Source organism: Mus musculus, chromosome 7 (genome assembly GCF_000001635.26).
Source record: "Mus musculus strain C57BL/6J chromosome 7, GRCm38.p6 C57BL/6J".
Taxonomy (NCBI): Eukaryota; Metazoa; Chordata; class Mammalia; order Rodentia; family Muridae; genus Mus; species Mus musculus.
The window spans coordinates 127,826,413-127,852,106 of record NC_000073.6 but is presented as its reverse complement, the minus strand read 5'-3'; the positions used below and the strand labels follow the sequence as shown (position 1 = coordinate 127,852,106).

Sequence of the window (25,694 nt, the reverse complement as noted above, 5' to 3'; positions counted from 1 at the left end):
GTAGGGCTGTGGATGGCAGAGGGCCAGAGGGCCATCTTGAGAGTAGTTTTCTAGATGAGGGTAGTGTCCTCTAGAGAAGGAACAATATAAAAACCAAAAACAACAGCAACAAAATCCACCCCTGGGTCTCTCGACTTCGTTCAACAACCTCATCCTAACTTGGACTTTAGGGTTGAGTCTGGAACTCACCAGGAACTCATGGCGATCCTCTGCCTCAGTCTCCGGATTGTTAATGATTTCAAGCACAGCACCACATCCAGAAAACGGTAGCTTTTTACCTATTGGGTTCTCCTCAGTCCCATGGGACAACTGTGACCCCCCACAATTCGTTGTAGAAATGCTTCCTCTAGCTGTGACTTCAGGCAGCCTGTCTACTGACGTCGCTGGAGAACTGAGAACTGACTGTTAATCCTTCTTTTCTCCAAATCACCTGGACTGACTAAACAGCTTTGTTGGGAGACACTAATGAAGGCTTTTCACAAAAGGCACGCATTGTACACTTGATGTGGCTTCGTCACAAAAATGACTATTAACAGTTTAAGTGTTATGTGTATATGGGATGCCCATGTGCATGTTCATATCTGTGCGAGTGAACACACAGGTCAGAGGACAAATGCTTTCCCCCTTGAGAAGGTGTCTTGTTAGGCAGGCTAGCTGGCCCCAGGCTCTTGGGGACTCGACTGTCTCCACCAGAAGCCTCCAGGGATGACAAGCATCCATCATATCTGCCTCTTGTGACCTCTAAGGATCTGATCTTGTTCTCATGTTAACAGGAAGTAATCTGCCCGGTCATTGGATTTTTTGCTTAAAGCCCTTCTCAGCTGTATTCCCCGCAACCCCCTTGAGATCATGTCTCATGTTAGCCAGGCTAGCCTCAAGCCAAAGATGACCTTAAACTGATCCTCCAGCCCTAGGTCTGTTCTGACACACCCCACCCCTTTATTTGTTTATTGATACAGTCTTGAAGGAAAGCCCTGCCTTGCCCTCTGGTTTTGTTATGTAACTCACACTGGCCTAAAAGTCACAGTGATCCCTCTGACTCAGCCTCCTGAGTTCTGGGGTTACAGGCATACATCGTCATAAGTGACTATAAATAACGGCTCAGTGGACAACAGTACTTGCCTCCAGGCTTGGCAACTTGAGCTCAATGGGGTCCCACCCCGTGGAAGGAGAGAACTAGAGTCGTTTGAGTCATTCTCTGATCTCCACACATGTGTACACAAGCAAATAAAACAATACACTTTAGAGACAGACATTGCTGCACAGATGTTGATGCCCAACATCTGTATCAGGTCAGTTGGTGTCCTGTGTTTTACTTTGAAGGCAGTGTAAGAAAGTGGACAAAGGTGGCTGACAGGCCAAGAGTCTGCTGGAAATGGAGGCCTTGGAGAGAAAAGAGATGGAAAACAGGGAAGCCCAGAGTCCCCAGAGCCAAATACATGCAGTGTTCAGCCAAGATGCCCCTGGTTCCCAGCTGCCCCACCCAGCTTGGTCAGCTAGTTAGCATCTGCCCATCCCAGGGGATAAAGCCTCTTCCCTGACTCACTCCCAGTACCGTTCCCCACAAACCCAAAGTCTTTCACTTTTGTCTGTCCATCTGAAGATTCCCCTTGCCTGTCCATCTGTCTGCCTGTCTGTCTGTCTCCAGGGTTTCTCTGTGTCGCCCTAGAATTAACTCTGTAGACCAGGCTGCCCTGAACTCACAGAGATCCTCCTGCTCTGCCTCCAGAGTGCACCACACCCGTCGTTGCTTTGCCTTAGCAGTAGTGATTCTACTACTTTTTTTGGGTGTGTCTGGAGACTCCATGTGACGCCCAGCACATATCCACTTCCTAAAATGAGCCACTTTATGCTGAGGGAGGAAAAAACCTAGGCTCTCTGACCAGTTGTTTCCCAGTTAATGTCTATATATACATCCTATATATAGACAGCAAGAGGCATGTAATCTCCCCTGGCCAGATGAAGCAGGCAGGAAGGAGTCCCTCCTGAAATAGCTTGGGAGTGCAGTAGCCTGACACATCTAGCCCTTTCAAGACTGTGGAGTATCATGGGGTTGAAAGTAGGATGGAGAGCCTTGGAGTCTGACGCCAAAGACCACTGACTAACCAAGCCTGGGCCAGGGGCAGCTTCTGAGCCATGTGGCCACAGTAAAAAGCTATATCCTTCTCTGGAAACTAGGCATCTGCACTAGAAGCCATTCAAAATTCATAATCAGGGCCAATCACTTGCCACACCAACCTCCCAGCCCAAGCTTGACTCTGGTAGCCACAATAGAAGATAACCTATGCCCCAAAGTTGACCTCTGCATGCATGTGTATCTGTACACACACACACACACACACACACACACACACACACACGTAGTCCTGCTGTCCTGGAGCTTACTATATATACCAGGCTGGTCTTGAACTCACAAAGATTCACCCACTGCCTCCAGAGTGTTAGGATTAAAGGTGTACTACCATGCCAGGCTACTCAATCATTTCTCCCTCCATCCACCCTCAATGGCCTTGAATGGCCTGGAATATACTATGTAGACTAGGCTGGGTCTTGAAACAGAATCAGAGCTTGTAGCTCATGTGCCTTGTGAAAAACCAGGTTCCAGGCTCCTCTGTCTGCCTCCACTGGATAATTCCTATAAACCAAGCAGCCACTGCAGGGTGATGGGTCTCTAAAAACTCCTCTTAACAAAAGGCAGTGCTCATCTCGGGTCATGGGACCTGGCCAGCTGGTTCCTCTGCTAGGGAACTTCTTATGCTGCCTGCCTGTCTCCATTACATCTTAACATTCCACCTAAACACTGTCCGTACTGAGAATTGTTCTTCCTGTCTGCTGAAGTGTTTCTCAAGATGTCTCTTCCTCTTGGTGTCAGGAATGCCCCTGTATCTCTCACATACACACCTTACCCATGTCCCAGCTGTGAGTGCTGCCTCTCCCTGGCCCACCTTGCCCACCCTTAGATGCTCTTCTAGAGAAGTCTGACCTGAGCCTGTCTAGACCAGAGCTGGCGTCAGCCATGGCCAGGCGGAAGGAGAATGGATACTTGAGGCCTGGGCCAACCTTTCCAGAACACACTGCACAGCTGGCTCCAAGCTTCTTCTTATTCTTTTCTTTCTTTCTTTTTTTTTTTTTTTTTTTTTTTTAAATTTTTTACAAAACCATGTATCCCAGACAAACAGGACATTGAAAACTGTCTCGCAGGCATTGTGGAGGACTCCAGGGGAGGACTCCATGAATGAGCAGCTGCCAACCCAGGACGAGCCGCAGGCCCTCTGCACAAGGTCCAGTGTGCGGACGGGTTCAGTTGGAGGCCTGCCCCACCTCCACAAAAGCTGGGTCTCTGTCTCTCCCAATGCCTGCAAGGGAAGGAGAAAGAAATGGGTCTGACAGGAGGCGGGGAGGCTGCTGCCAGGGATGGGGCAGGCCCGCCATTTCTCACCAAGAACATGTGACATTATCCAACGGTTATGGTGATGCCAATGATGACAGCCAAGATGAGAACAGTGACAGAGACACAGATGGCAATCATGACTTTTTTCTGTGGGAGAGGAAGGGTCACGGACAGTCACTCTGGAGTGCCCAAGGCCGGGGCTGGGGGCCAGGCTTACCTTCCTCGCCTTCTTCTGATTCTCTAGGGCTATCTTGACGTGCTCTTGCCCACGTTCCACGTAGTCGGCCGAGCTCAGGATGTTCTTCTCGATGCGGTTGATCATCTCCCCCTGCCCAGAGACACGAGATAGATTGATCATCTCCCCCTGCCCAGAGACACAAGATAGATAGATTGATCATCTCCCCCTGCCCAGAGACACGAGATAGATAGATTGATCATCTCCCCCTGCCCAGAGACACGAGATAGATAGATTGATCATCTCCCCCTGCCCAGAGACACGAGATAGATAGATTGATCATCTCCCCCTGCCCAGAGACACAAGATAGATTGATCATCTCCTTTGATCATCTCCCCCTGCCCAGAGACACGAGATAGATTGATCATCTCCCCCTGCCCAGAGACACAAGATAGATAGATTGATCATCTCCCCCTGCCCAGAGACACGAGATAGATAGATTGATCATCTCCCCCTGCCCAGAGACACGAGATAGATAGATTGATCATCTCCCCCTGCCCAGAGACACGAGATAGATAGATTGATCATCTCCCCCTGCCCAGAGACACGAGATAGATTGATCATCTCCTTTGATCATCTCCCCCTGCCCAGAGACACGAGATAGATTGATCATCTCCCCCTGCCCAGAGACACAAGATAGATAGATTGATCATCTCCCCCTGCCCAGAGACACGAGATAGATAGATTGATCATCTCCCCCTGCCCAGAGACACGAGATAGATAGATTGATCATCTCCCCCTGCCCAGAGACACAAGATAGATAGATTGATCATCTCCCCCTGCCCAGAGACACGAGATAGATAGATTGATCATCTCCTTTGATCATCTCCCCCTGCCCAGAGACACAAGATAGATAGATTGATCATCTCCCCCTGCCCAGAGACACGAGATAGATAGATTGATCATCTCCTTTGATCATCTCCCCCTGCCCAGAGACACGAGATGGTTCAGAGGGGGAGGGCCGACCAGGCATCGATGTGAGAACAGTTACTTGCCCAGCCCAGTCCAATCTAACCAAGACACTCGAGGGACAGACAAGGTTTCTCTGTGCAGCTCTGGCTGTCCTGGAACTCTACCTGTAGACCAGGTTAGCCTAGAACTCAAGGGATTCACCTGCCTCCGCATCCCATGTGCTGGGATTAAAGGCGTGCGCCACCACTACTGCCTGGCTAATCAAGACATTATCAGCAGAAAAAAAAAAGATACACTAACAAAGCTAAGGCAGGACCTGAGCTGTTCACAGTAAGGCTTTCAGGCCCCACCCCGTCAGGTTGTTCTTTCTCTCTGTTCCATTATCCTACATAACCTCGTTTGCAGTGGATGCCTGCAGCCACGGCCTCATAGGACTAGTACCTTCCCCATAGATAGTAAACTTGTCTGAAGTTGCCCATTCTTCTAGGCCGGTCTCCATCCCTCTCCCTGCCTGCTCCTGGCACTACCAGCTTAGGTCCTGGTGCTCCCAGTGGGTGAGTGATTTCCCAGGACTACAGCTGCAGAAGAGAACGGCTGCAGCACTGCGGAGTTCATCTCAGAAGGTCAGGACAGGGCCATTCTAACCTAGGAGAGACCAGGAGGTTGACCCTCTAGGGACCGCTTTCCACAGGAGCTCTAACAGCATTAGAGGGCTTCTGTCATAGGAAAAGAAGCCATGACTAAGGCCATGCCTAGGTGAGGTGCACGCTGGTGGCTCAGGAGGGATGCCATCGAGGCAGCTGTGAGGAGAATTTGGTTAAGGATAAAAGTAGAGGCCACCTGGAAGCAGGCCCAAGCTTGGAATTGCAGACAAGTCCAGGAGAGCATCTCAACTCCAGGTCAAGGCCAGGACTAAAGGTTGCACGGGCTTCTGGGCACGCACCTGCATCTCCACCTCCGTAGCTAGAAACGTAAAGATCTCATGGAGCTCTCGGATACTGCGCTCCAACTGCTGGATCTCACTGTGCCGCGCAGAGATCTCATTCAGGGCCTGCCGAGTCACCTGCGTGTCCTTCAGGATCTGGGGAGACAGGCAGGAACTGGAGACGTCACAGGGACACCAGCACCTGGTTCTCAACAGTTTACCCGCGCTTCTCGAACAGCCCTCGAACCTGTGGACCCAGCATTCTAATCCATGCCTGACTGGGCCTTGGCCTGCCTTCCACACAAAGAAACCAGGACCCAGGGATGGAACGGCCGCCCACAAAGGAAGGATAGCTATGGCCACTCACATTAGACACAAACACCTCACTCTGCCCACTGTCCAGCATCTGTTCCAGCTCCTCGTCAGACACCATTCCAGCATTGGCTGTAACAGGAAGGGCCAGTTCAGAGCTGATCAGAGGCCCCAAACCCCGAGGACAAGGTACCCCAACTCACTGATCTTCAGCTGCCTCCGGATCCGCTCCACATTCTTCTCTCGGTATTCGGACTGCATTGAGTTGCACTTGTTGATGAGCTCGACAAATTGCTGGGACAGGACTCCATGCTAAGAACAGAAAGCCTAGCTGGGCGTCAGCAGGAACTGCCAGGAGGCTGGGGCCATAACTACCTTGTGATCTTGGCAGACCCCCTCACGCCTCAGAAAGAAAGCCAAAGGTCTTATCAGGACCCCCATTAGACCCGTCACTGCCTCTTCCTCCCCACACCTCCCCACCTCCTTCCTTCTCCTTCCTCCACAGTGGTTTCTCCCTAACATGCTCGTCTCTGCGTTGGTGCACTGCTCCTTCTGCCTAGGTTTTTTCTCAAGCACCCTTAAGTCTTCAACCATTTACTTTTTCCAAATTTGTATTGTTTTGTGTGTATTTTTAGGGTATTTTACCTACATGTTCATCAGTACATCACACGTGCCTGGTGACTGTGGAAGCCAGAAGGTATCAGACCCCCAAAACTGGAGTTATAGAAGGCTGTGAGCCACCATGTCGGGGCTGAGAATCGAACCCAGGTCCCCTGAAGAGTAGCCAGTGCTCTTAACCGCTGAGCCATGTCTCTAACCCCACCTTCCTTATTTTCTGTTGTTAGTTGGTTTTGAGACATGGGCTTCATATGGCTCACACTGGCCTTGAACTCCTGATCTTCTTTCTCTACCTTTCAAGCATTGGGGTTACAGGTGTGCACCAAGTTGCTTCAACTATTTTTGAGATTTTTTTTAAAGATTTATTTATTTATTATATTTAAGTAAACTGTAGCTGTCTTCAGACTCTCCAGAAGAGGGCATCAGATTTCATTACGGATGGTTGTGAGCCACCATGTGGTTGCTGGGATTTGAACTCAGGACCTTCAGAAAAGCAGTCGGCGCTCTTAACCACTGAGCCATCTCGCCAGCCCCCTATTTTTGAGATTTTAATTTTGACCTTATTTATTAATTTTTATTACTATTATCTGGTTTGAGACTGTGTCCCATATAGCCCACGCTGGCCTGCTAGCATCACTGGTGTACACGAACAGAGCACTGTCTTATGTGGTGGTGGACACCTGACCAGAGCCCCGGGTGTGCTAGACAAGCACTCTAGCAATACCCCCAGCCCTTACTGATTTTCTAAATTTATTTGTAGTAGGATGGGACATTGCAGATGGCTGAGCCTATAAACAGACTACTGTGCAAGCCTGAAAACCCACAGCCAGTGATCCTAGAACCCATTCAAAGCCAGATGTGGTGGTGCGTGCGGTTCTGTGATGCCAGCATGTCTAAGGTGAGCTGGGAAGCAGAGGCAAGAGGGGCACAGTACAGAGCAGTCACAGACAGACCCAACCTTGGCAAGAGGAAAGGTGAAAACTCATCACTTTGACCTCAACATGAGCACTGTGGTGTGCGCGTGCACTCATTCACACACGTTCACAGAAAACCTACAGCTTTCTGTATCACTGTCGAGTGAAAACAGGGTCTCAAGCATGCTCAGCACACACCCTACCACAGTTCACCCCCTTCCCATTGTTTAAATTACATGCCTCACTCCGTCAGTACGTTCCCTCGTTTTATGCTGTTTTGTCTCCTAATACTCATTATTAGATTATGAAATGATGTAAGCCCAGTGTGGTGTCCTATACCTTGATCCTAGCATTGGGGAGACAGATACAAGTAGATCTGAGTTTGAGGGCAGCCTTACCTATGTAGTGAGCTCCAGGCCAGCGAGAGCTGGTTAGTGAGACCCTGTCTCAGTAAGGAAAAGTGAAAATAATTTCCTTATTTGGTGACTGTCTGGCCCTATAGGACCTAAGTCTCAAGGGTAGAATGGTTAGTTCAGAGGGTGTACAAGCACTCAGTGTGCATGTGTTGAAGGCTTGGTGAATGTCAGTGTTGCCGTGTAGACTGCAGGTTTGCTCGTGTACCTCGGTGTCACCGTGCCACTACCACAGTGCAACAGGGTCCTCTCACATCCTTCATTCTGCCACTCTTTCATCTCTGAACTCTATCTATGGGGCCAAGGATGTCCTCTGGAAGGAAGAGCAGCCACTGCTCCTAACCTCGGTGCCGTCTTTCCAACCCTGCTTGTTTTTATTTCTAGTTCTTCTTCCCTTGAGTAGAATGATAAGGCACTAAGTCCTACATGAGAAATGTCTTTGTCCCCTATTCAGTCCAAACTCCCCGTCTCAGGCTTGGGAAAGTATGTGTCTCACAGCCAGGCCTAAGTCATGTCTGACACAGCCAATTCTCTTTGACTGGAGGAGGCAGGGGGTTCTAATGGATTCAGCATTTGGAGATTTGGTTCTCTGCCTGCACCCAGTTCTTCCTCTCTTGAGCATAAGCTTTTTTATATGGAAAAGCATCAGGACAGAGATCCTAGAATCAAGGGCCTCTAAGTCACCATGCAGGAACCTAAGAAACAATGAATGAAATCCCTTGGTCCTAGGAAAGTACAACCCACCTGGGTTTTCTTCATCCTTGTGTTGACTGAGTTGTAATTCTCATCAGCTTCCTCCTTCTGGGGCTCTATGGCTGTGGGAGAGACACAAGGATGGATGGGAAGAGGGGTTCCTCCTGAGACTTACAAACATTGTTTGGGAGACCAGCTGCATTCTGTTGGAGGTTAGCCTGATCTACATATTGAACACACACAAACCCATTAATAAAAGTGTAAGCCATATAATAAAATATTTTAAGTGAATTTTTAAAAAGTGATTGGAGACCAGATCAGGGCCACATCTACATTCCAGCTACGTAGTAAGGAGTTTCTTGTTTTCTAACATTTTTATTACATAGTGACTATGAACAGGAATGCCTTCTGGTAGTAATGCATAATGGAGGAGGAGGAGAAGAAAAAAGAAGGAGCGAGCTTTTAATTTAATCTCAGCACTCAAGAGGCAGAGAAAGATGGATCTCCGTGCATTTGAGGCCATCCTGGTCTATATAGGAGGAAGAGGTGGAGGAGTAGGTGAGAAGAGAGAAGGGAGAGGAGAAGGGGGCGAATTCTGAATTTCTGAGATATGTTTTTCTTTGAATTACACCAGTGGGTTCCCACAAGCGTGGAGGAACCTCTCATCTGCTTGCCCAAAGAATACACACTGGCCTGAAAGGATGAGAGCAGTAAGTAATTTTGAATTTAAACTTAAAATAATAATAAAGGAATCTGAGAGGCCATAATGTGCTCTGCAAAGTACCATGGCTTTGATGCCATGGGACAGAGATCCTAGACCCAAGTCTGCTGTGTGACCTGGATCTATCACTTGACTGTATACAACAACTAGATACACCAGCAACTGGGCTGAATCAAAGGGAAAGATATGGCTGAGACCCTTGAAATTCATTCACCTTTTAGCTGCGCCCGGACCTCTCTCCCCAGCTGTTTGATCTCCTCTCGCAGGTTCTGCAGGCCCTGCTTCATGCCTAAACGAGAAAGCCAACACTTCTAAATCACAGCCTCTCCCACAAACCAAAACCAAACCCATCCTGGCCATCACCTGAATAAAACTACATCCCCCATAGTCCACCGGGCTGGCGTGCGTGAGCCCTAGGTTTCGCTTACTCTCCTCGGGAAGAGGCGTGGCCAGGATGGTGACCTGCTGTTTCTCCAACTCCCGGACTTTACTCTCCAGTTTGGCCATAGTCTGCCGAATTGTCTGCACCTAGGAAGGATCACCAAGAGGGCTGAAGACTTAAGTGTCACTCTAGTCCGCCCTACTCCTCGGTTCTCCTGACCCTTACCTTCTGGAAGAACTCGTCGTCCGGGCTGCCCAACCGGGCAGCACCTGAGTGCACCACCAGCGCGACTCGAACCTCATCTTCATCGTCTGAGATGTTATCCCCCTGCCAGGGCCGGAGTCATTGGCGACAGTTGCTCGCTGCGGTTCTCGCCCCGCAGGAACCATGGGCTTCCGGGATTTTCCTTCCTGGCCATCAGCCACCCGCCCGGGACCCAAAACCAGGAGTCCTCACTCCAGCGCGCCCGCCCGGCCCCGCTTCTCCTCACTCCAGGGTGTCCTCACCATCCCGGTTTCTCACCTGCCTCAACTCGTGGGTCCTGTCGCGCATGGTGGTCGGAGTGCCCTGGACCCGAGCCCAAAGGGCCTCAAGGTTCTAAATTTGGAAGTCCTGCACCTCTCTCACACTTGACACCCCCTCCCTCACCCAGCGAACTCCAGTACACCCCGGAGCCGCCAAAGGCCCCACCCCTTTCACCATCCACAGTCGTGGGGAAGAACCCGATCATAGGACCCCCAAAGTTCTACAGGTTGGAATTCCCTTCTCTTCCCCCCATCCTGCTCCCGCAGCTGCCGCCCCGCCCCTCGGGGGATGACTCCGAGCATGCGCGCGAGGGCTCGGCTCGTCCTCGCTAGAGGGAAAGGCGGAGGTCGGAAGCAGTGGCAGCCGAACGGAAGCGAGGCTGCCTGAGTCCAGAGCCCGCCCCGCTGCTCCCCCCCCCCCCACTACCGGAACATCTCATATTGGAGCCGAGATCTAGTTGCCCAAAGGGTTGGGAATGCGTCATTTGCACGCAGTCTGAGAGCCTCGTATCTCACATCACCCCATGGCGCCCCCTCATCACGTGACAGGCCGGGCCCAGCTCCGCGGGCTGCACGCCCGACCGCCAGTCATGTGTTCCGGCCTGTCAGCGACGTCTCGGGCTTCAGTCTCGCGACGTCCCCGACACCCCAGCGTCTGAGCTGTGCCCCAACAGCTTCTTCGAGGTGGGGAAGGGTACACTGCCTACTCTCAGCCACCTACTAAGGATGCTCTGTAGAATTCACTTTTTTGTTGTTTTAATTTTGGGTCCTCGGGCGTGGGCAAAGTGAAGACTTGCATTTGGGGCTGTCAGTATCATGAGACCTTGGAAATCAGGAAATAATAAGACCCGAGTCTCCAGCGTCAGGGAATTGCAGGGTTTTGTAGGCAGAGAATCTGGGGGTGGGAAGTGACCTCAGCCAAGGTGGCGCTCCCCCCGCTGCTCCCCCGCGTCCTCCTGGCACAGCCTCTGACAGGTGGGCGGCCTATGCCCCGAGTGAGCATTGCAGTCCCGCTGAGCTCGCTACCTTCTGAGCAGCACGACAATTCCAGAGCAGCTCAGACTGAGAAAAATGTACTGTTACCTCCGCAGCCCTGCCTTACAGCTGACGTCTCAGCATGACTTGCTTTTCTTTAACGGAATCCCCAACACCAAATTCGGTAGCTGCCACATAGCAGTCCTGCATAGAAGATTTGATCCGAATAGTAGCCTTTCCTGTATTTGAAACTAAAGCCCGTGGCTTCCTGATCTTCTTTACGCTTCTCTCACGGTGCCATTTCCCCAGATTTGTTTGTTTGTTTGTTTGTTTGTTTGTTTGTTTTTCGAGACAGGGTTTCTCTGTGTAGCCCTAGCTGTCCTGGAACTCACTCTGTAGACCAGGCTGGCCTCGAACTCAGAAATCCGCCTGCCTCTGCCTCCGGAGTGCTGGGATTAAAGGCGTGCACCACCACTGCCCGACTTCATTTCCCCAGCTTTGACCCTCCAGAAATACATTCACTTGATAGATTTATTGGACACATACATACTAGGGAATAGATACTGATATGGGCTAGCGACATATCAAGGACCAACAGACCAAAGTCCTGTGCCCTGTGGAACTTCTATTGTATAGAAGCTTCCCCCCCCCCCGCACCCCCCAAAGTCCCTCAGCAGGTGTCAGAACAGCTAAAAATGGGTATTTGAATACCTGAAAGTTCATCAAAAGAAACAATAGTCAGTCCCTTTCTGGTTCTGGGCGAGAAGCCTAGATTTCTGAGTTGCTATGGACTTTTGGAGAGTCATGTTTGTCTTTGGACCTTGGTCTCCCATCTCTGAACTAGGGGTGACTGCAAAGGACTGGGAAGGTCATCAAGACTGCAAATTGTAGGGCTCAGCGGTTAAGAGGTTGAGAGCACTGACTGCTCTTCCAGAGGTCCTGAGTTCAATTCCCAGCAACCACATGGTGGCTCACAACCATCTGTCATGGGATCTGATGCCCTCTTCTGGTGTGTCTGAAGATAGCAACAGTGTACTCATATACATTAAATGAATAAAATCTTTAGGGCTGGAGAGATGGCTCAATGGTTAAGAGCACTAACTGCTCTTCCTGAGGTCCTGAGTTCAAATCCCAACAACCACATGGTAGCTCACAATCATCTGTAATGAGATCTGACACCCTCTTCTGGGGTGTCTGAAGATAGCTACAGTGTAATTGCATATAATAAATAAATAAATCTTTAAATCTTTTAGATAAAAGGCTGGAAATTGTCACATGCAGCCTGACCCCATGCATGGGGCGTTGGTCCTTTCCCCTTTAGAGTATAGCTCGCCTAGAACTGGGAAGGAGGGAGTGAGGATCCTCTGACGCTGACCACCCCACTCAGGGAATGCAGTGTTGCTGCGTTTCTTCAGAAGCCCAGTCTGCCTGGTTTGGTCCCCTGAAGACAATGTGGAGAAAACTGCCTGCTGTGGGGTCTGACTTTCAAGGTCTCATGATTCTGATAGCCTCCACATGTAAGTCCTCGGTCTTCCCAGGTGCCAGGGACCCAAAAGAAAACCAACAAAAGGGGGCTGGTGAGATGGCTCAGTGGGTAAGAGCACCCGACTGCTCTTCCGAAGGTCCAGAGTTCAAATCCCAGCAACCACATGGTGGCTCACAACCATCTGTAACAAGATCTGACTCCCTCTTCTGGTGTGTCTGAAGATAGCTACAGTGTACTTACTATAATAATAAATAAAAAATCTTTAAAAAAAAAAAAAAAAAAAAAAGAAAACCAACAAAAAAAGAACTTTGTAAGGGTATGCTTGCATATTAGCTGCTGCCTCTGGTTAACTGCTGCCGGCCTCATACTCTCTCCTACTCTCTTCTCCACCTCATTCTCTAGTTAGTATTACAAGGGCGTGGAGGGACTCTTGGATACCTGTCACCTAGCCCTGCCTTGAATATTTCATTGTTTCCCTCTGAAATTCAATTTCCTCCTTTGACAACTTGGTCTGACAGTTTCTTCCTTGCTAAAGGTAAGAATTGGATGGCATCAAGAAAGGTTTAGGTGCTGGGCAGTGACAACACAGTCCTTTAATCCCAGCACTCAGACAGCAGAGGCAGAGGCAAAGGCAGGTGAGTTTGAGGTCAGCCTGGTCTACAAAGTGAGTTTCAGGACAGCTAGAGCTACACAGAGAAACCCTGTCTCAGAAAACCACAGAAATTTTCCAAAGGATAAGGTTAGGACTACGGCAGTAGGAGCCTGTAGATGGGTAAGGTTCCTTTCTAGGCTTTGCTCCTGTGAGTTTCATCTCTCTCTGGGCCTTTCCACCATACCTGCCTGTTTGCCAGCCTCTTGGCCCTCAGCTGCGGTTCGGTGCTTCTTTTAAAGTATCTCAAGGTTACAACAGTCGTTACTATTTCATTTGTGGTCTCTGTGTATGATCACAAGTTTTTTTTTCTTGTTGTTTGCTTGTTTGTAGCCCTAGCTGTCCTGGAACTCATAGAGATCTGCCTACCTCTGCCTCCAGAGTGATGGGATTAAAGGTGTACCCCACTATGCTCGGCCCATGAGCACAGGTTTTTAAGATGATAATTTAAGGTCCCAAGAGGCTAGATACAAAGATCCCAGGCGGCTGGAACCTGGCTAGTTCTGACTAGCAAGGTCTCATGATGCTGACAGCCCCCAAGTGGAGTGATGTATGGAGCAACAGGCCACTGGGTGGAGCCCCTAGTGCTCAGGCCTGTATTCTTCTTGGACTCTCATACCTACGAATCCTATGTTGACTGTAGTGAGTCTGTGTGTGTGTGTGTGTGTGTGTGTGTGTGTGTGTGTGTGTGTGTGTATTCCTTCCATTCTGTCTGAAGCTCAAGCTCTGCACTGTCCTGAGGCTTAACAACCTGTCCCTACAGGGCTGGAGAGATGGCTCAGCAGTTAAGAGAACTGACTGCTCTTCGGAAGGTCCTGAGTTCAATTCCCAGCAACCACATGGTGGCTCACAACCATCCGTAACGAGCTCTGGCGCCCTCTTCTGGAATGTCTGAAGGCAGCTACAGTGTACTTACATATAATAAATAAATAAAACCTTTTAAAAAAATAATAAAATAAATTAAAACAACAACAACCTGTCCCATCATCTCTGCCTACAGGTCTGATCACACCCAGACTAGACCCAGATGACCTGGCCTAGGGTCACCTCTATGAGTCAGGTTACTTAGCCTCTTTGCTTTAGTTCCCAACTGGGAAAAAAAAATGAGAGCAATACCATTAAACTAGTGTTTGATAAGGATTAATACAATACAAGAATGAAACGGTGCCTGCCTTGGGATAGCGCTGTGTGTTTGCTCTTGCTAAGTGGGGATGAGGATGGCGCTCGTTCCTCTGAGGATCTCAGTCTCCAGGTGTCTGTCAGAGATTCTACTTTGCTGCTGGTCCAGGATTTTTCCTTCCCTTTCTATCTCCTGAGCCCCACTGTGCACCAGGTGCCAGTGTAGCAGTCTTGCCAATCCTGTACATTTCTTCTGTCTCCACTCAGGCCTCTCAGGCTCTACATTTTGCTTACCACTGATTATTTGCTGTGAGGACAGGAATTCACCTGCCTTATTCACTGCTGCGTCCCCAGCACCCTCAATGGCCTGCCACACTCTAGCTAGTCACAAATGAATGCAATTCTTTTGCATTTAAATTTTGCATAACATTAATATGTGTAAGGCTCTAATGTAAACATTTTTATCATTTTAATTCATTGAGCTGGGAACGGTTACACATGCCTATAATCCCAGCATTTGAGAATTAGAAGCAGGAGGATGAAGAGTTCAAGGCCAGCCTCAGTTACTTAGCAACTTTAAGGCCAACCAAGGTTACATGAAACCCAGTCTGAAGAAACAAAACAAGGGCTGTACATGCAGCTTAGTTGATGGAGTCCATGAAACATTCATGAAGTCCTGGGTTTTGTCCTTAGCACTACATCAGCCAGGACGGTGATATACACTGTAGTCCCAGCACTCTGAGGTGGAGGCAGGAGGATCAAACATTGAGGATCATTCTAAGCTGCATGTGTTTAAGGTCAGCCTAGGATACAAGAAAATCTAAGGAAAAAGAAAGCACTGGAAGCCACCGGAGGATTCTCTAAGGTAGGATCACCGTAACTGTCTATGAGGTAAGACCACTGTTACTGCCTTTCCTTTAGAGAACAGGAAGCTGGAATTGAGGTGCCCAAGGTTACATGGCTAGTAAATGACCTTGTTAGGACTTGAAACCAGAAAATATGGCTCTAGGATCTGTAATCTTTTTTTTTTTTTTTTTTGGTTTTTTTTTTTTTTTTGGTTTTTTGAGACAGGGTTTCTCTGTATAACCCTGGCTGTCCTGGACCTCACTTTGTAGACCAGGCTGGCCTCGAACTCAGAAATCCGCCTGCCTCTGCCTCCCTAGTGCTGGGATTAAAGGCGTACGCCACCACGCCTGGCTAGGATCTGTAATCTTGTGTGTTGGTTTTGTTGTATTGAGGTTCTTGCTGAGTACGGTGTAGCAGCAGACCTGGCCAGCGGGGGAAGTAGGAAGTCAGGCAGAAGGCTTTCTCCTGTCCTCCTTCAGATGTTGTGGCTCTTTGTTTTATTCTTGAGGTAGGATCTTGTTTAGTGCGGGCCTGGAGCTCCCTGCATAGTGGAGTGCTGGGGTTACAGAAATGTGTCTCCCTGCTCCAGATTATGCAATGCTAGGGACTAACATTCTGCCTGGGAACTACCCTCCTAGCCCCAGGTCTGTGCCATAACTGAGATCCCCAGCGCGGGACTGAGACTTGATGTTAAAGTACCTGCCTCATGTGTACAAGCCGTGAGTTCAACTCTTAGCAGTCAGAAGGAAAGAGGGAAGAGAACGAAAGGGAAGAAAGGAGAGGAAAGGGAAAAGGGAGGAGTGTACCATCTCCGCAGGGATGTCGCTTGTTGATGCCCTAGTCTGAGTTGCTTCATGGAGGAAGGGACAGGCTGAGTACCAGCCTGACCCTCTTCTCTGTGTTGCAGGTTCTCTCTCCTGCACTTGCTGTGTTGAAATTGAAGCAGGTCTTAGCCTACTTCTCTGCTTTGTCCCCAGGAGCCAAGGATAACTCTCACTTAACGGCCTGTTTCCCCTGCAGACAGTGCTCAGGCTGTGGTTTAAACAAGCCCATAGATGAAGGAATGTGTTTGGGGGGTGTTTCACCTGAGACCTCCCATTCCTCTAATTACTTGCATTTCTGTGCCTTTACCTGATGTCCAGCTCTAGGCCTCCCAGTCTGCAGCACTAGTACACGTGTTCTCCTGAGCTCCAGGCCTGGAAGGAGTAGGCTTCCTAGAGATCACATCCTAGATGTCCCCTCCTGAAGGCCCAACATGTGCCAAGCAGTAAACATTGCCTGCCCTGGAAACCTCCTGAACCAAGTCCTCTTTGCCACATGTATACCATTCTTATGCGTACACTGGATAACCAGGTCATTATTTTGTCCATAGACTTTATTCTAAAAGTGATAGAGGGTTACAAATATGTAGTCTAGTGGAAAATAACCATTATGTATACACACCAAGGCCACCAAACAGATGGGTTGTTGAATAAAGTTCATTAACATGTTCTAAGAGGGCTGAAAAGTTGGCAGGAGAGAGAACCTGTGAGAAGAGGGTCAGTAGGTAGTCAGTAGAGAGACCCTGTCTCCAAAATGGAATGAAGAAAGAAAAAAAATCAAAACCGTGGCTAAGCATGCATTTCTATGCTTGGAAGCTGAGTCTAAAGTAGAGTAATCATTGCAGACTTGAGCCCAGCCTGTATCACAGAATCTTTCAAAGAAGAAAATGGAGAGGAAAGAGAGGAAGAAGAGGAGAAAATCCTATTGGCATAATAGAAGCATAAGCGAAATCAAAAGACAGACAAGACGCAGTGTATCTGAGTTTTCGTTATAAGCAAAAGGCTTTCCCACTCAAATATTCAGAGAGGTCCCACACACTGAGAAAAGATCAGTTTAATTTGTATTTATTTTTTCATCTTATTTATTTATTTATTTTATTTTGCTTTTTTTTTTTCAAGACAGGTATGTAGCCCTGGCTGTCCTGAAACTCACTATGTAGACCAGGCTGGCCATGAACACACAGAGATCTGCCTCCTGAGTGCTGGGATTAAAGGTGTGTGCCACTACATCTGACTCAATTTAATTTTTAAAAATAGACAAACAGGGGTCTGCAACCCTATAGGTGGAACAACAATATGAACTAACCAGTACCCCCAGAGCTCGTGACTCTAGCTGCATATGTAGCAGAAGATGGCCTAGTCGGCCATCACTGGGACTAGAGGCCCCTTGGTCTTGCAAACTTTATATGCCCCAGTACAGGGGAACACCAGGACTAAGAAGTGGGAGTGGATGGGTAGGGGAGCAGGGTGGGGGGAGGGTATAGGGGACTTTCCGGATAGCATTTGAAATGTAAATGAAGAAAATATCTAATAAAAATATTGAAGAAAAAATAGACAAAGAACAGAACAACTCCTAAAAATATGTGTCTTAAACATACATGTAGATGTCCAATATCCTAAACAAAAACAACAATAATAATAATCGTAAAAGCAGAGTGGAGACAGTGGGATAGGCCTGCCATCCTGGCACTCAGGAGGGAGACAGGAAAATGTGAGCCCCACACCAGCCTAGAGACCCCCATCTTTATAGATTAAGCGCTGGGGATTTGGCCCAGTGGTGGAGTGCTTCCGACCAGCATGCACAAGACCTGAAATTCAACATTCCAGCACCAAACCTGTAAAGCAATAGTGAGACATTACTTTATTCTAAGATAGACAAGATAGCTTAAATGGGCAAACAATTTCTTCACCAGGGTAGTAGGAAGATAAATGATGCCTGATCACATCGATAAAGGAATATCTACTTTTAAAATATTTATTTATCCTATTTTATGTGTATGGGTGTTTCACCTACATGTCCCGTATACATGGTTGGGTGCCTGAGGAGGTCAGAAGAGGGTGTTGGGTCCCCTGGAACTAGAGATATCGATGGTTGTGAGACACTATGTCCATGCTTTGAAATAGAAATCCCAGGCTAGAGAGATGACTCAGTTTTTAAGAGCATTGACTGCAGGCCGGGCAGTGGTGGCACTCGCCTTTAATCCCAGCACTTGGGAGGCAGAGGCAGGCAGATTTCTGAGTTCGAGGCCAGCCTGGTCTACAGAGTGAGTTCCAGGACAGCTGGGCTATACTGAGAATGTTGTCTCCAAAAATATAAAAAATAAAATAAAAAGGCACTGACTGCTCTTCCAGAGGTCCTGAGTTCAATTCCCAGCAACCACATGGTGACTCACAACCATCTGTAGTAGGGTCTGATGTCCTCTTCTGGTGTGCCTGAAGACACCTACAGTATACTCACATACAATGAATGAATGAATAAATAAATCTTCTTTAAAAAAGATTAGGATAAGAAATACTAGCATAATAATAAACATGAGCATGAAGTCGAAACTGATCGAATTTTCATGAAGCATAGATGCCACTAGTGGCCACCACAGATGACCGTGCCATTGTGCGCCATATAAAACACCACAGAAGTGCCATGCGCAGCCTTAGTATCATGTGTTTGAGTGTTTCTTTCTTTCTTTTTTTGTTTTTTTTGTTTTTTTTTTGTTTTTTTTGTTTTGGTTTTCCGAGACAGGGTTTTTCTGTGTCGCCCTGGCTGTCCTGGAACTCACTTTGTAGACCAGGCTGGCCTCGAACTCAGAAATCCGCCTGCCTCTGCCTTCCAAGTGCTGGGATTAAAGGCATGTGCCACCACACCTGGATGAAAGAATTATTTTAAAAATATATGGAGTAGAGATTGACTCTCAGTTAAGAGCCCTTGTTGCTATTCCGTAGACTAAAGTGTGGTGGTGCATGCCTTTACACTAGCACTCAGGATGCAAGGCAGATCTCTCTGAGTTTGAGGCCAGCCTGAGCTACCTAGTATGACCTTCTCTGAGTTTGGGTCAGTGAGGGGGAGAGAACGTGATCTTGCTATGTAGTCAGCTAACCTTGATCTCTGGAATTCTTGGGCCCAAGAGAGCCTCCTTCTCAGCCTCTCATGTAGCTGGAACTACAAGTGTGCACTGTAGTGACTGACAAGATCTAACTATGTAGCTCAGACTACCTTTATGGCAATCCTTCTGCCTCATGTTGAGACAGAAGCCACCACAGTTCGCTAAATATTTCAGTTTATTGGAAAACTTTAAAGAAGTCCTAAGTTGGAGCTATAGATTTATCTCAGAAGCTAACAGAGTATATTATACTCTTGCAGAGCACCAGAGTTCAGTTTCCAACACCAATATCGATGGCTCACAACCACTTGTAGCTCTAGACTCCACAGGCACCTGCACTCACGCACACATACCCACATAAAGGCACAGGTTGTCTTAGTCAGGGTTTTTACTGCTGTGATGAAACACCATGACCAAATGCAAGTTGGGGAGAAAAGGGTTTATTTGGCTTACACTTCCACATCACTGTTCATCACTGAAGGAAGTCAGGACAGGAACTCAAACAAGTCTGGAACCTGGAGGCAGGAGCTGATGCAGATTCCATGGAGGAATGCTGCTTACTGTCTTGCTCCCTGTGGCTTGCTCAGCCTGCTCTCTTACAGAACCCAGGAACACCAGCCCAGCCCAGGGATGGTGCCACTCACAATGTGCTGATTCCCCCACCGATGAATCACCAGTTGAGAAAATCTTATGGAGGCATTTTCTCAGTTGAGGGTTCTTCCTCTCAGATGGCTCTATTTTTTGTGCCAAGTTGACATAAGACTAGCCAGCACACAATTAAATATACAATACGCACAATTAAAAAAAAATAATTTTTTAAAAGAAGTTCTAAATTAATGTTATCTATACCATGTAAATGGATAAGGAAGCTAGATGTTATAATTCATCAGTTCTACAGAACACATCTAGAAAGCTGGGCCATGATTTAGTCTCTACTGTGTAACTGAATTTGCTACAAGAATGACTGAATGTGCCGGACGGTGGTGGCATACGCCTTTAATCCCAGCACTCGGGAGGCAGAAGCAGGCAGATTTCTGAGTTTGAGGCCAGCCTGGTCTACAGAGTGAGTGCCAGGACAGCCAGAGCTACACGGAGAAACCCTGTCTCGAAACACCAAAAAAAAAAAAAAAAAAAAAAGAATGACTGAATGTGCCCTTTGCGATAGAGAACGGGTGACTAGGGGGATATTTGGCTTTCTATATGGATTTAATGTCACCTCCTGCCTTGAGCAAACCACTTCTACTCCTTGTACTTTCATTTTCTTGCCTGTAAATGGAGATAATAGTAGAAACCTCAGTTAGTCACCGAGAAGAGTAAATGAGTTAATGCCTACAGAACTTAAAATGGAGCTTTGTACCAGAGGAGCACTTTGTAAGAATATGTCAGCATCATCATTATTAACATTTAATTATTGTTTGATTTAATTATTTAATAATTTAATTATTTAATATTAATTAGTAAATATTCTCTATTAATCTTTAAGTTAGCATAGAAAGACCATCACCATGGTTAATAATATTTTAGTCACTTTCAGGTCATAATGGTTCCATGCAGCAATGAATATGGTGAGAAAAGTGACATCAAACCAAATTCCAAGACCCTTGTCATCCGGATAAATCTGGAAACAGGCTGAAACAATGGAGGAACAGGAAGGGTCACTGCTTGATTGGAGATTTTCTCAAGGAGTCTCTTCTCCATGCCCAAACTGGAAGATATCAGAGCTATTTTACACACTTAGAAACTGGGGTTCAGGGGCTGGAGGGATGGCTCAGAGGTTAAGAACACCGACTGTTCTTCCAGAAGTCCTGAGTTCAATTCCCAGCAACCACATAGTGGCTCACAACCATTTATATGTAATGAGATCTGACGCCCTCTTCTGGAGTGTCTGAAGACAGCTACAGTGTACTTACATATATAATAAATAAATCTTAAAGAAAGAAAGAAAGAAAGAAAGAAAGAAAGAAAGAAAGAAAGAAAGAAAGAAACTGGGGTTCAGACACGCCAGGCATGCTTTCCACAAGGGTAGTGCTGATGTTCGCTCTCCTCTCGGCTGTGTCAGTAGCACAAAAGCATGATGGACAGGGAGCAGAGCTTCATTAGACATAGCTAATGGATGATCAGGCCTGATAGCTGCTCCCCATTCCTGAACAAGCAAGCTGCGGCAAGTCCTGTGTAGATGGAAGAGAGATTGAGCCAGAGTTCACAGGTGGATCCTCTGTGCATAACTCTCCCCCACCTGAAGCACCAGGTCTTCCCTGAGAACAGAATCTCTGAAAGAAACTCGACCCACCACGAAAGCGAATCTCTGTAGTCTGTATTCAAGACAGGGTTTCTTTGTGTGGCTTTGGCTGTCTGGGAACTCTGTAGACCAGGCTAGCCAGGAATTCAGAGTGCTGGAATTAAAGGCATGAGCTACCACACCCAGCCTGAAACATTTCTGTCTTCTTAAATCACTCGAGGTTGGAAGATTTTTTTGTTGTTGCTGTTTTGTTTCTGTTTTTGTTTCTGTAGCATAACAGCGAGCCTAGTATCCAACAGTTGTCAAACTTGATTGCAAATAAGAACCCTCAGAGGTAATTGCTAAGAACTCCGATTCCTTAGTCCCAGGCCACACCTGATTCCATGAATCAGAATTTATAGGAAAGGGGCTACACAATCTACAAATCTAATAGGCTTTCCCTCAAACTCCTTACGAGGGCTGGAGAGATGGCTCAGCAGTTAAGAGCATTGACTGCTCTCCCAGAGGTCCTGAGTTCAATTCCCAGCACCCACATGGTGGCTCACAACCATCTGTAATGGGATCTAATGCCCTCTTCTGGTGTATTTGAAGACAGCTACAGTGTACTCATATACATACAATAAATAATTTTTAAAAAAACTGGAGAAGCTAAGCTGTAAAGGCTATGATAGAGACGAGACCTCCAGGAGAGAGAATCATGAGGAACGGCATGGTGGCAGAAGAGTGTGGGCAATGACTTAAGACTGGACTCAGGGTCCTTAAGAAATGGCAGCGTGGGCTGGTGAGATGGCTCAGTGGGTTAGAGCACCCGACTGCTCTTCCGAAGGTCCAGAGTTCAAATCCCAGCAACCACATGGTGGCTCACAACCATCCGTAACGAGATCTGACTCCCTCTTCTGGTGTGTCTGAAGACAGCTACAATGTACTTACATATAATAAATAAATAAATCTTTAAAAAAAAAAAAAAAAAAAGAAATGGCAGCGTGTGCCAATATGAGCAACAGGGAAGAGGGTCCTTCCGAAGTGGGGCTGCCTGGTTATACCAAGACTCATGGAGAGACTACAAAAGAAGCTAATGTGTGCTGCAGGCTCACCCATAGGTTTACTTGGTAGATTTCAAGCGATCCTGGGCATGATCAGTGGAAGTCATTAAAGGATCTGGTGAGTGTCTGCCTAAGTCAGGGCTATGGATCCAAGCCCCAGTACCACAAGCAAGATGAAAAACAATCGAACAATCTGAGCATGGTGGCACACACCTTAAGGATCAGTTATTATGAGTGAGTGTGTGTGTACCATAGTGCAAGGCTGGAGGCCAGAGGATGACCTGCTAGAGTGAGCTTGCTCTCTTCATCACGGGTCCTAAGGACTGAAATCAGATCTTAGGTGATAGCAAGTGTCTCCACCTGCCAAGCTACCTCAATGACCCTGACATACACCTTTACTGCTACCTGGGAGGCTACAGCAGAGGGACAAGTTCAAAGCTGGCCTGAGCAAATTGGCAATATTCTATCTCAAAATAAAAATTTTAAAGGAGGAGCTATAGAGATGGCTCAGCAGGTAAGAGCACTTGCTGCTCTTGCAGAGGACCCAGCTTCAGTTTCCAGCAAGCTCACGGTGGCTTACAACCATCCATAACACCAGTTCCAAGGGGTCTGATGCTGTCTGCTGACCTCCGTGAGAACCAGGCACGTGCATAGTGAACATACATACATGCAAATGAAACACACATTAAGGCCGGGCGTGCTGGTGCATGCCTTTAATCCCAGCACTCGGGAGGCAGAGGCAGGCAGATTTCTGAGTTCGAGGCCAGCCTGGTCTACAAAGTGAGTTCCATGACAGCCAGGGCTACACAGAGAAACCCTGTCTCGAAACAAACAAACAAAAACAAAAAAGAGGGGCTGGTGAGATGGCTCAGTGGGTAAGAGCACCCGACTGCTCTTCCGAAGGTCAGGAGTTCAAATCCCAGCAACCACATGGTGGCTCACAACCATCCGATCACGAGATCTGACTCCCTCTTCTGGAGTGTCTGAAGACAGCTACAGTGTACTTACATATAATAAATAAAATAAATCTTAAAAAAAAAAAAAACAAAAAAAAAAAAAACAAAAAAGAAAGAAAGAAAGAAATACACATTAAATAAAATTTTAAAAAGTTTTTAAAATTAGGGGCTAGAGAGACAGTTTAGCAGTTAGGAGAGCATACTGCACTTGCAGAGGGTCTGAGTTTGGTTTACAGCATCCACGTCGGGCAGCTCTCGACTGCCTGTAACTTCAACTCTAGAGGATCCAAGTACCTGCATTCATGTGCTTGAATGCATGCATGCATGTGTATACACTGTACACTATATACAAACCCATATACATATTGAAAATAATAGTAAATCTGGACCGAGTATGGCCCAGGAGTCATCATCAATCTTTAAAAATAAGGACTGTAACTGTAAATGGTAAAATGTCTGTTTATCATACCCAAGGCTCAACCCCACACCACATCACATACAGCTTCTTATGTATGTGAGCACACTGTCTCTCTCTTCAGACAGATGGGAAGAGGGCATCAGACCCCATTACAGATGGTTGTGAGCTACCATGTGGTTGCTGGGGATTGAACTCAGAACCTCTGGAAGAACAAACAGTCAGTGCTCTCAACGGCTGAGCCATCTCTCCACTCCACCACCAATCTTTTAAAAAGTAAATAAATAAGCCGGGCAGTGGTGGCACATGCCTTTAATCCCAGCACTTGGGAGGCAGAGGCAGGCAGATTTCTGAGTTCGAGGCCAGCCTGGTCTACAGAGTGAGTTCCAGGGCAGCCAGGGCTACACAGAGAATAAGTAAATCTCTGGACAATGACAGGAGTCACTGTTGTCATCACATCTGCTGTTCCTGTGTCCCTTCACTCTGTCCTCTGACTTAACACACAGCGTCAACTCACTGTGTTCAAGGATCCACAAAGTCCCGGGGATACCAGCAGTGAGCACTGCAGACGAAATACGCCAAATACACCAAATGTGGGATGATTTTCTTTCTCTTTGTGCCTGGGAAAAGGTGTGAGTCAACATGCCCATTATTCAGATTTCTAGTAAGCAACAGCTTTGTGCTTGGTCTGTGTCAGTGCCTGGGGGAATGTAGACAACCATTAGGCCTGTGCTGTTCTGGTGGGAGACTGGACCTTGGCCTCACAGGATGGAAGTATGAGTGTCAGGGAAGGGGCTCAGTACTATCCCACATGCAGTGAACACACAGTGGGGCGTCGCAGATGCTTGCAGGCTATGCTTTCTTGGCAGAAAGAATGATGAGGAGGGAAAAGTAGGTGATATTGGCGTAACCAAATGGAAGAGTGGGTGTTTATTTGTTTTAAATTTTTATTTTTATTTTATAACCTATGAGTATTTTGCCTGCATGTATGTATATGTACCACATGCATGTATGTATATGTACCACATGCATAAAAAGTGCCTGAGGAGGCCAGAAGAGGGCATCCAACACACTGTGATTGTCACTGATGGTTGTGAGTGCCATGTGGGTCCTAGGACCGGAACCTAGGTCCTCAGCAAGAGTAACAAGTGCTTTTAACCACTGATGCAGCTCTCCAGCTCATTAATTTTGTATTTATTTTAAGTGTGTGAGGCCTGTGTGTATGTAAATGTACCACCTGGGTACTGTGCCTGTGAAGGCCAAGAAGAAGGCATCAGATCGCCAAGGACAGGAGTTACAGGCAGTTGTGAAAGCCATGGAGGTGCTGAGATCTGAAGCTTGTCATCTGTAAGATAGCCAGCACTCTTGACTGCAGAATTGTCTCTCAACCCATTTGTTTCTTTTTCGAATCAAAGCCCCATATATAACCAGGCTGACCTCCAACTTGACCTCTTCCTAGATTACAGGCAGCCACCACCGTGTCAGACCTTAGATTCGTTTTTTGAGCATAATCCTAGAAGCCATGGGCTGTGGGAGGCGGAGCCTCAACAGGTAACATTAGCATACTCAGACAACTTGGAGATACGACTAGTATCCAGAGAGGAAGGAGGACATAAAGGGAAGGGGCTTCAAGAGGGAAGACCAATGAAGACTGTCCCTGGTGGCCCAGGTGGAAGGAAGGTGAGGAGAGCACAGGCTGGCCTGAAGTAGTTCCGACAGGAGGAAGGTCAGGACAAGGCAAGCCAGGACTGAGCTGTAGTTTAGTGGTAGAGCATTCACCTGGCGTGTGACAAGCCTAACTTCAAACTCTGGCATTAAAGGGAGGGAGGGAGATGCTGCCAAAGAGAACCCCATCTTGCAACATCGGAATGCTACTTAACCCTTTGAACCCGCAGCTTGCTGATCTGCACACTTGGGGTAGCAGTAGTGGCTAGGAGGCTGATGAGTTACCATGTAGGGAGGAAGACATGGTGGATACGCAGAACACAGCAGCAGCGCTGTGGGGAG

General features: G+C 47.5%; 1 protein-coding gene across 8 annotated transcripts; it reads right to left on the bottom strand.

Moving 5' to 3' along the window:
- Positions 1–1,118: 1,118 nt before the first annotated feature.
- Positions 1,119–11,464, bottom strand: Stx4a (syntaxin 4A (placental)). Of its 8 annotated transcripts, none has more exons than XM_030242311.1 (11): positions 10,039–11,464; positions 9,742–9,843; positions 9,563–9,684; positions 9,349–9,423; positions 8,465–8,535; positions 5,979–6,087; positions 5,831–5,907; positions 5,482–5,619; positions 3,609–3,719; positions 3,440–3,538; positions 1,119–3,356 (listed from the first exon to the last, which is right to left on the bottom strand). In XM_030242311.1, the coding sequence occupies exons 3-10, from the start codon at positions 9,639–9,641 to the stop codon at positions 3,455–3,457; spliced, it is 744 nt and encodes a 247-aa protein (XP_030098171.1). In that variant the 5' UTR covers positions 9,642–9,684; positions 9,742–9,843; positions 10,039–11,464; the 3' UTR covers positions 1,119–3,356; positions 3,440–3,454. The 8 variants fall into 8 exon arrangements, with proteins under 8 accessions (XP_030098171.1, XP_006507605.1, XP_006507604.1 ...); NM_009294.3 differs by having other exon boundaries at positions 3,128–3,356; positions 9,563–9,662; positions 10,039–10,299; XM_006507542.4 differs by having other exon boundaries at positions 3,440–3,719; positions 9,563–9,662.
- Positions 11,465–25,694: the final 14,230 nt, after the last annotated feature.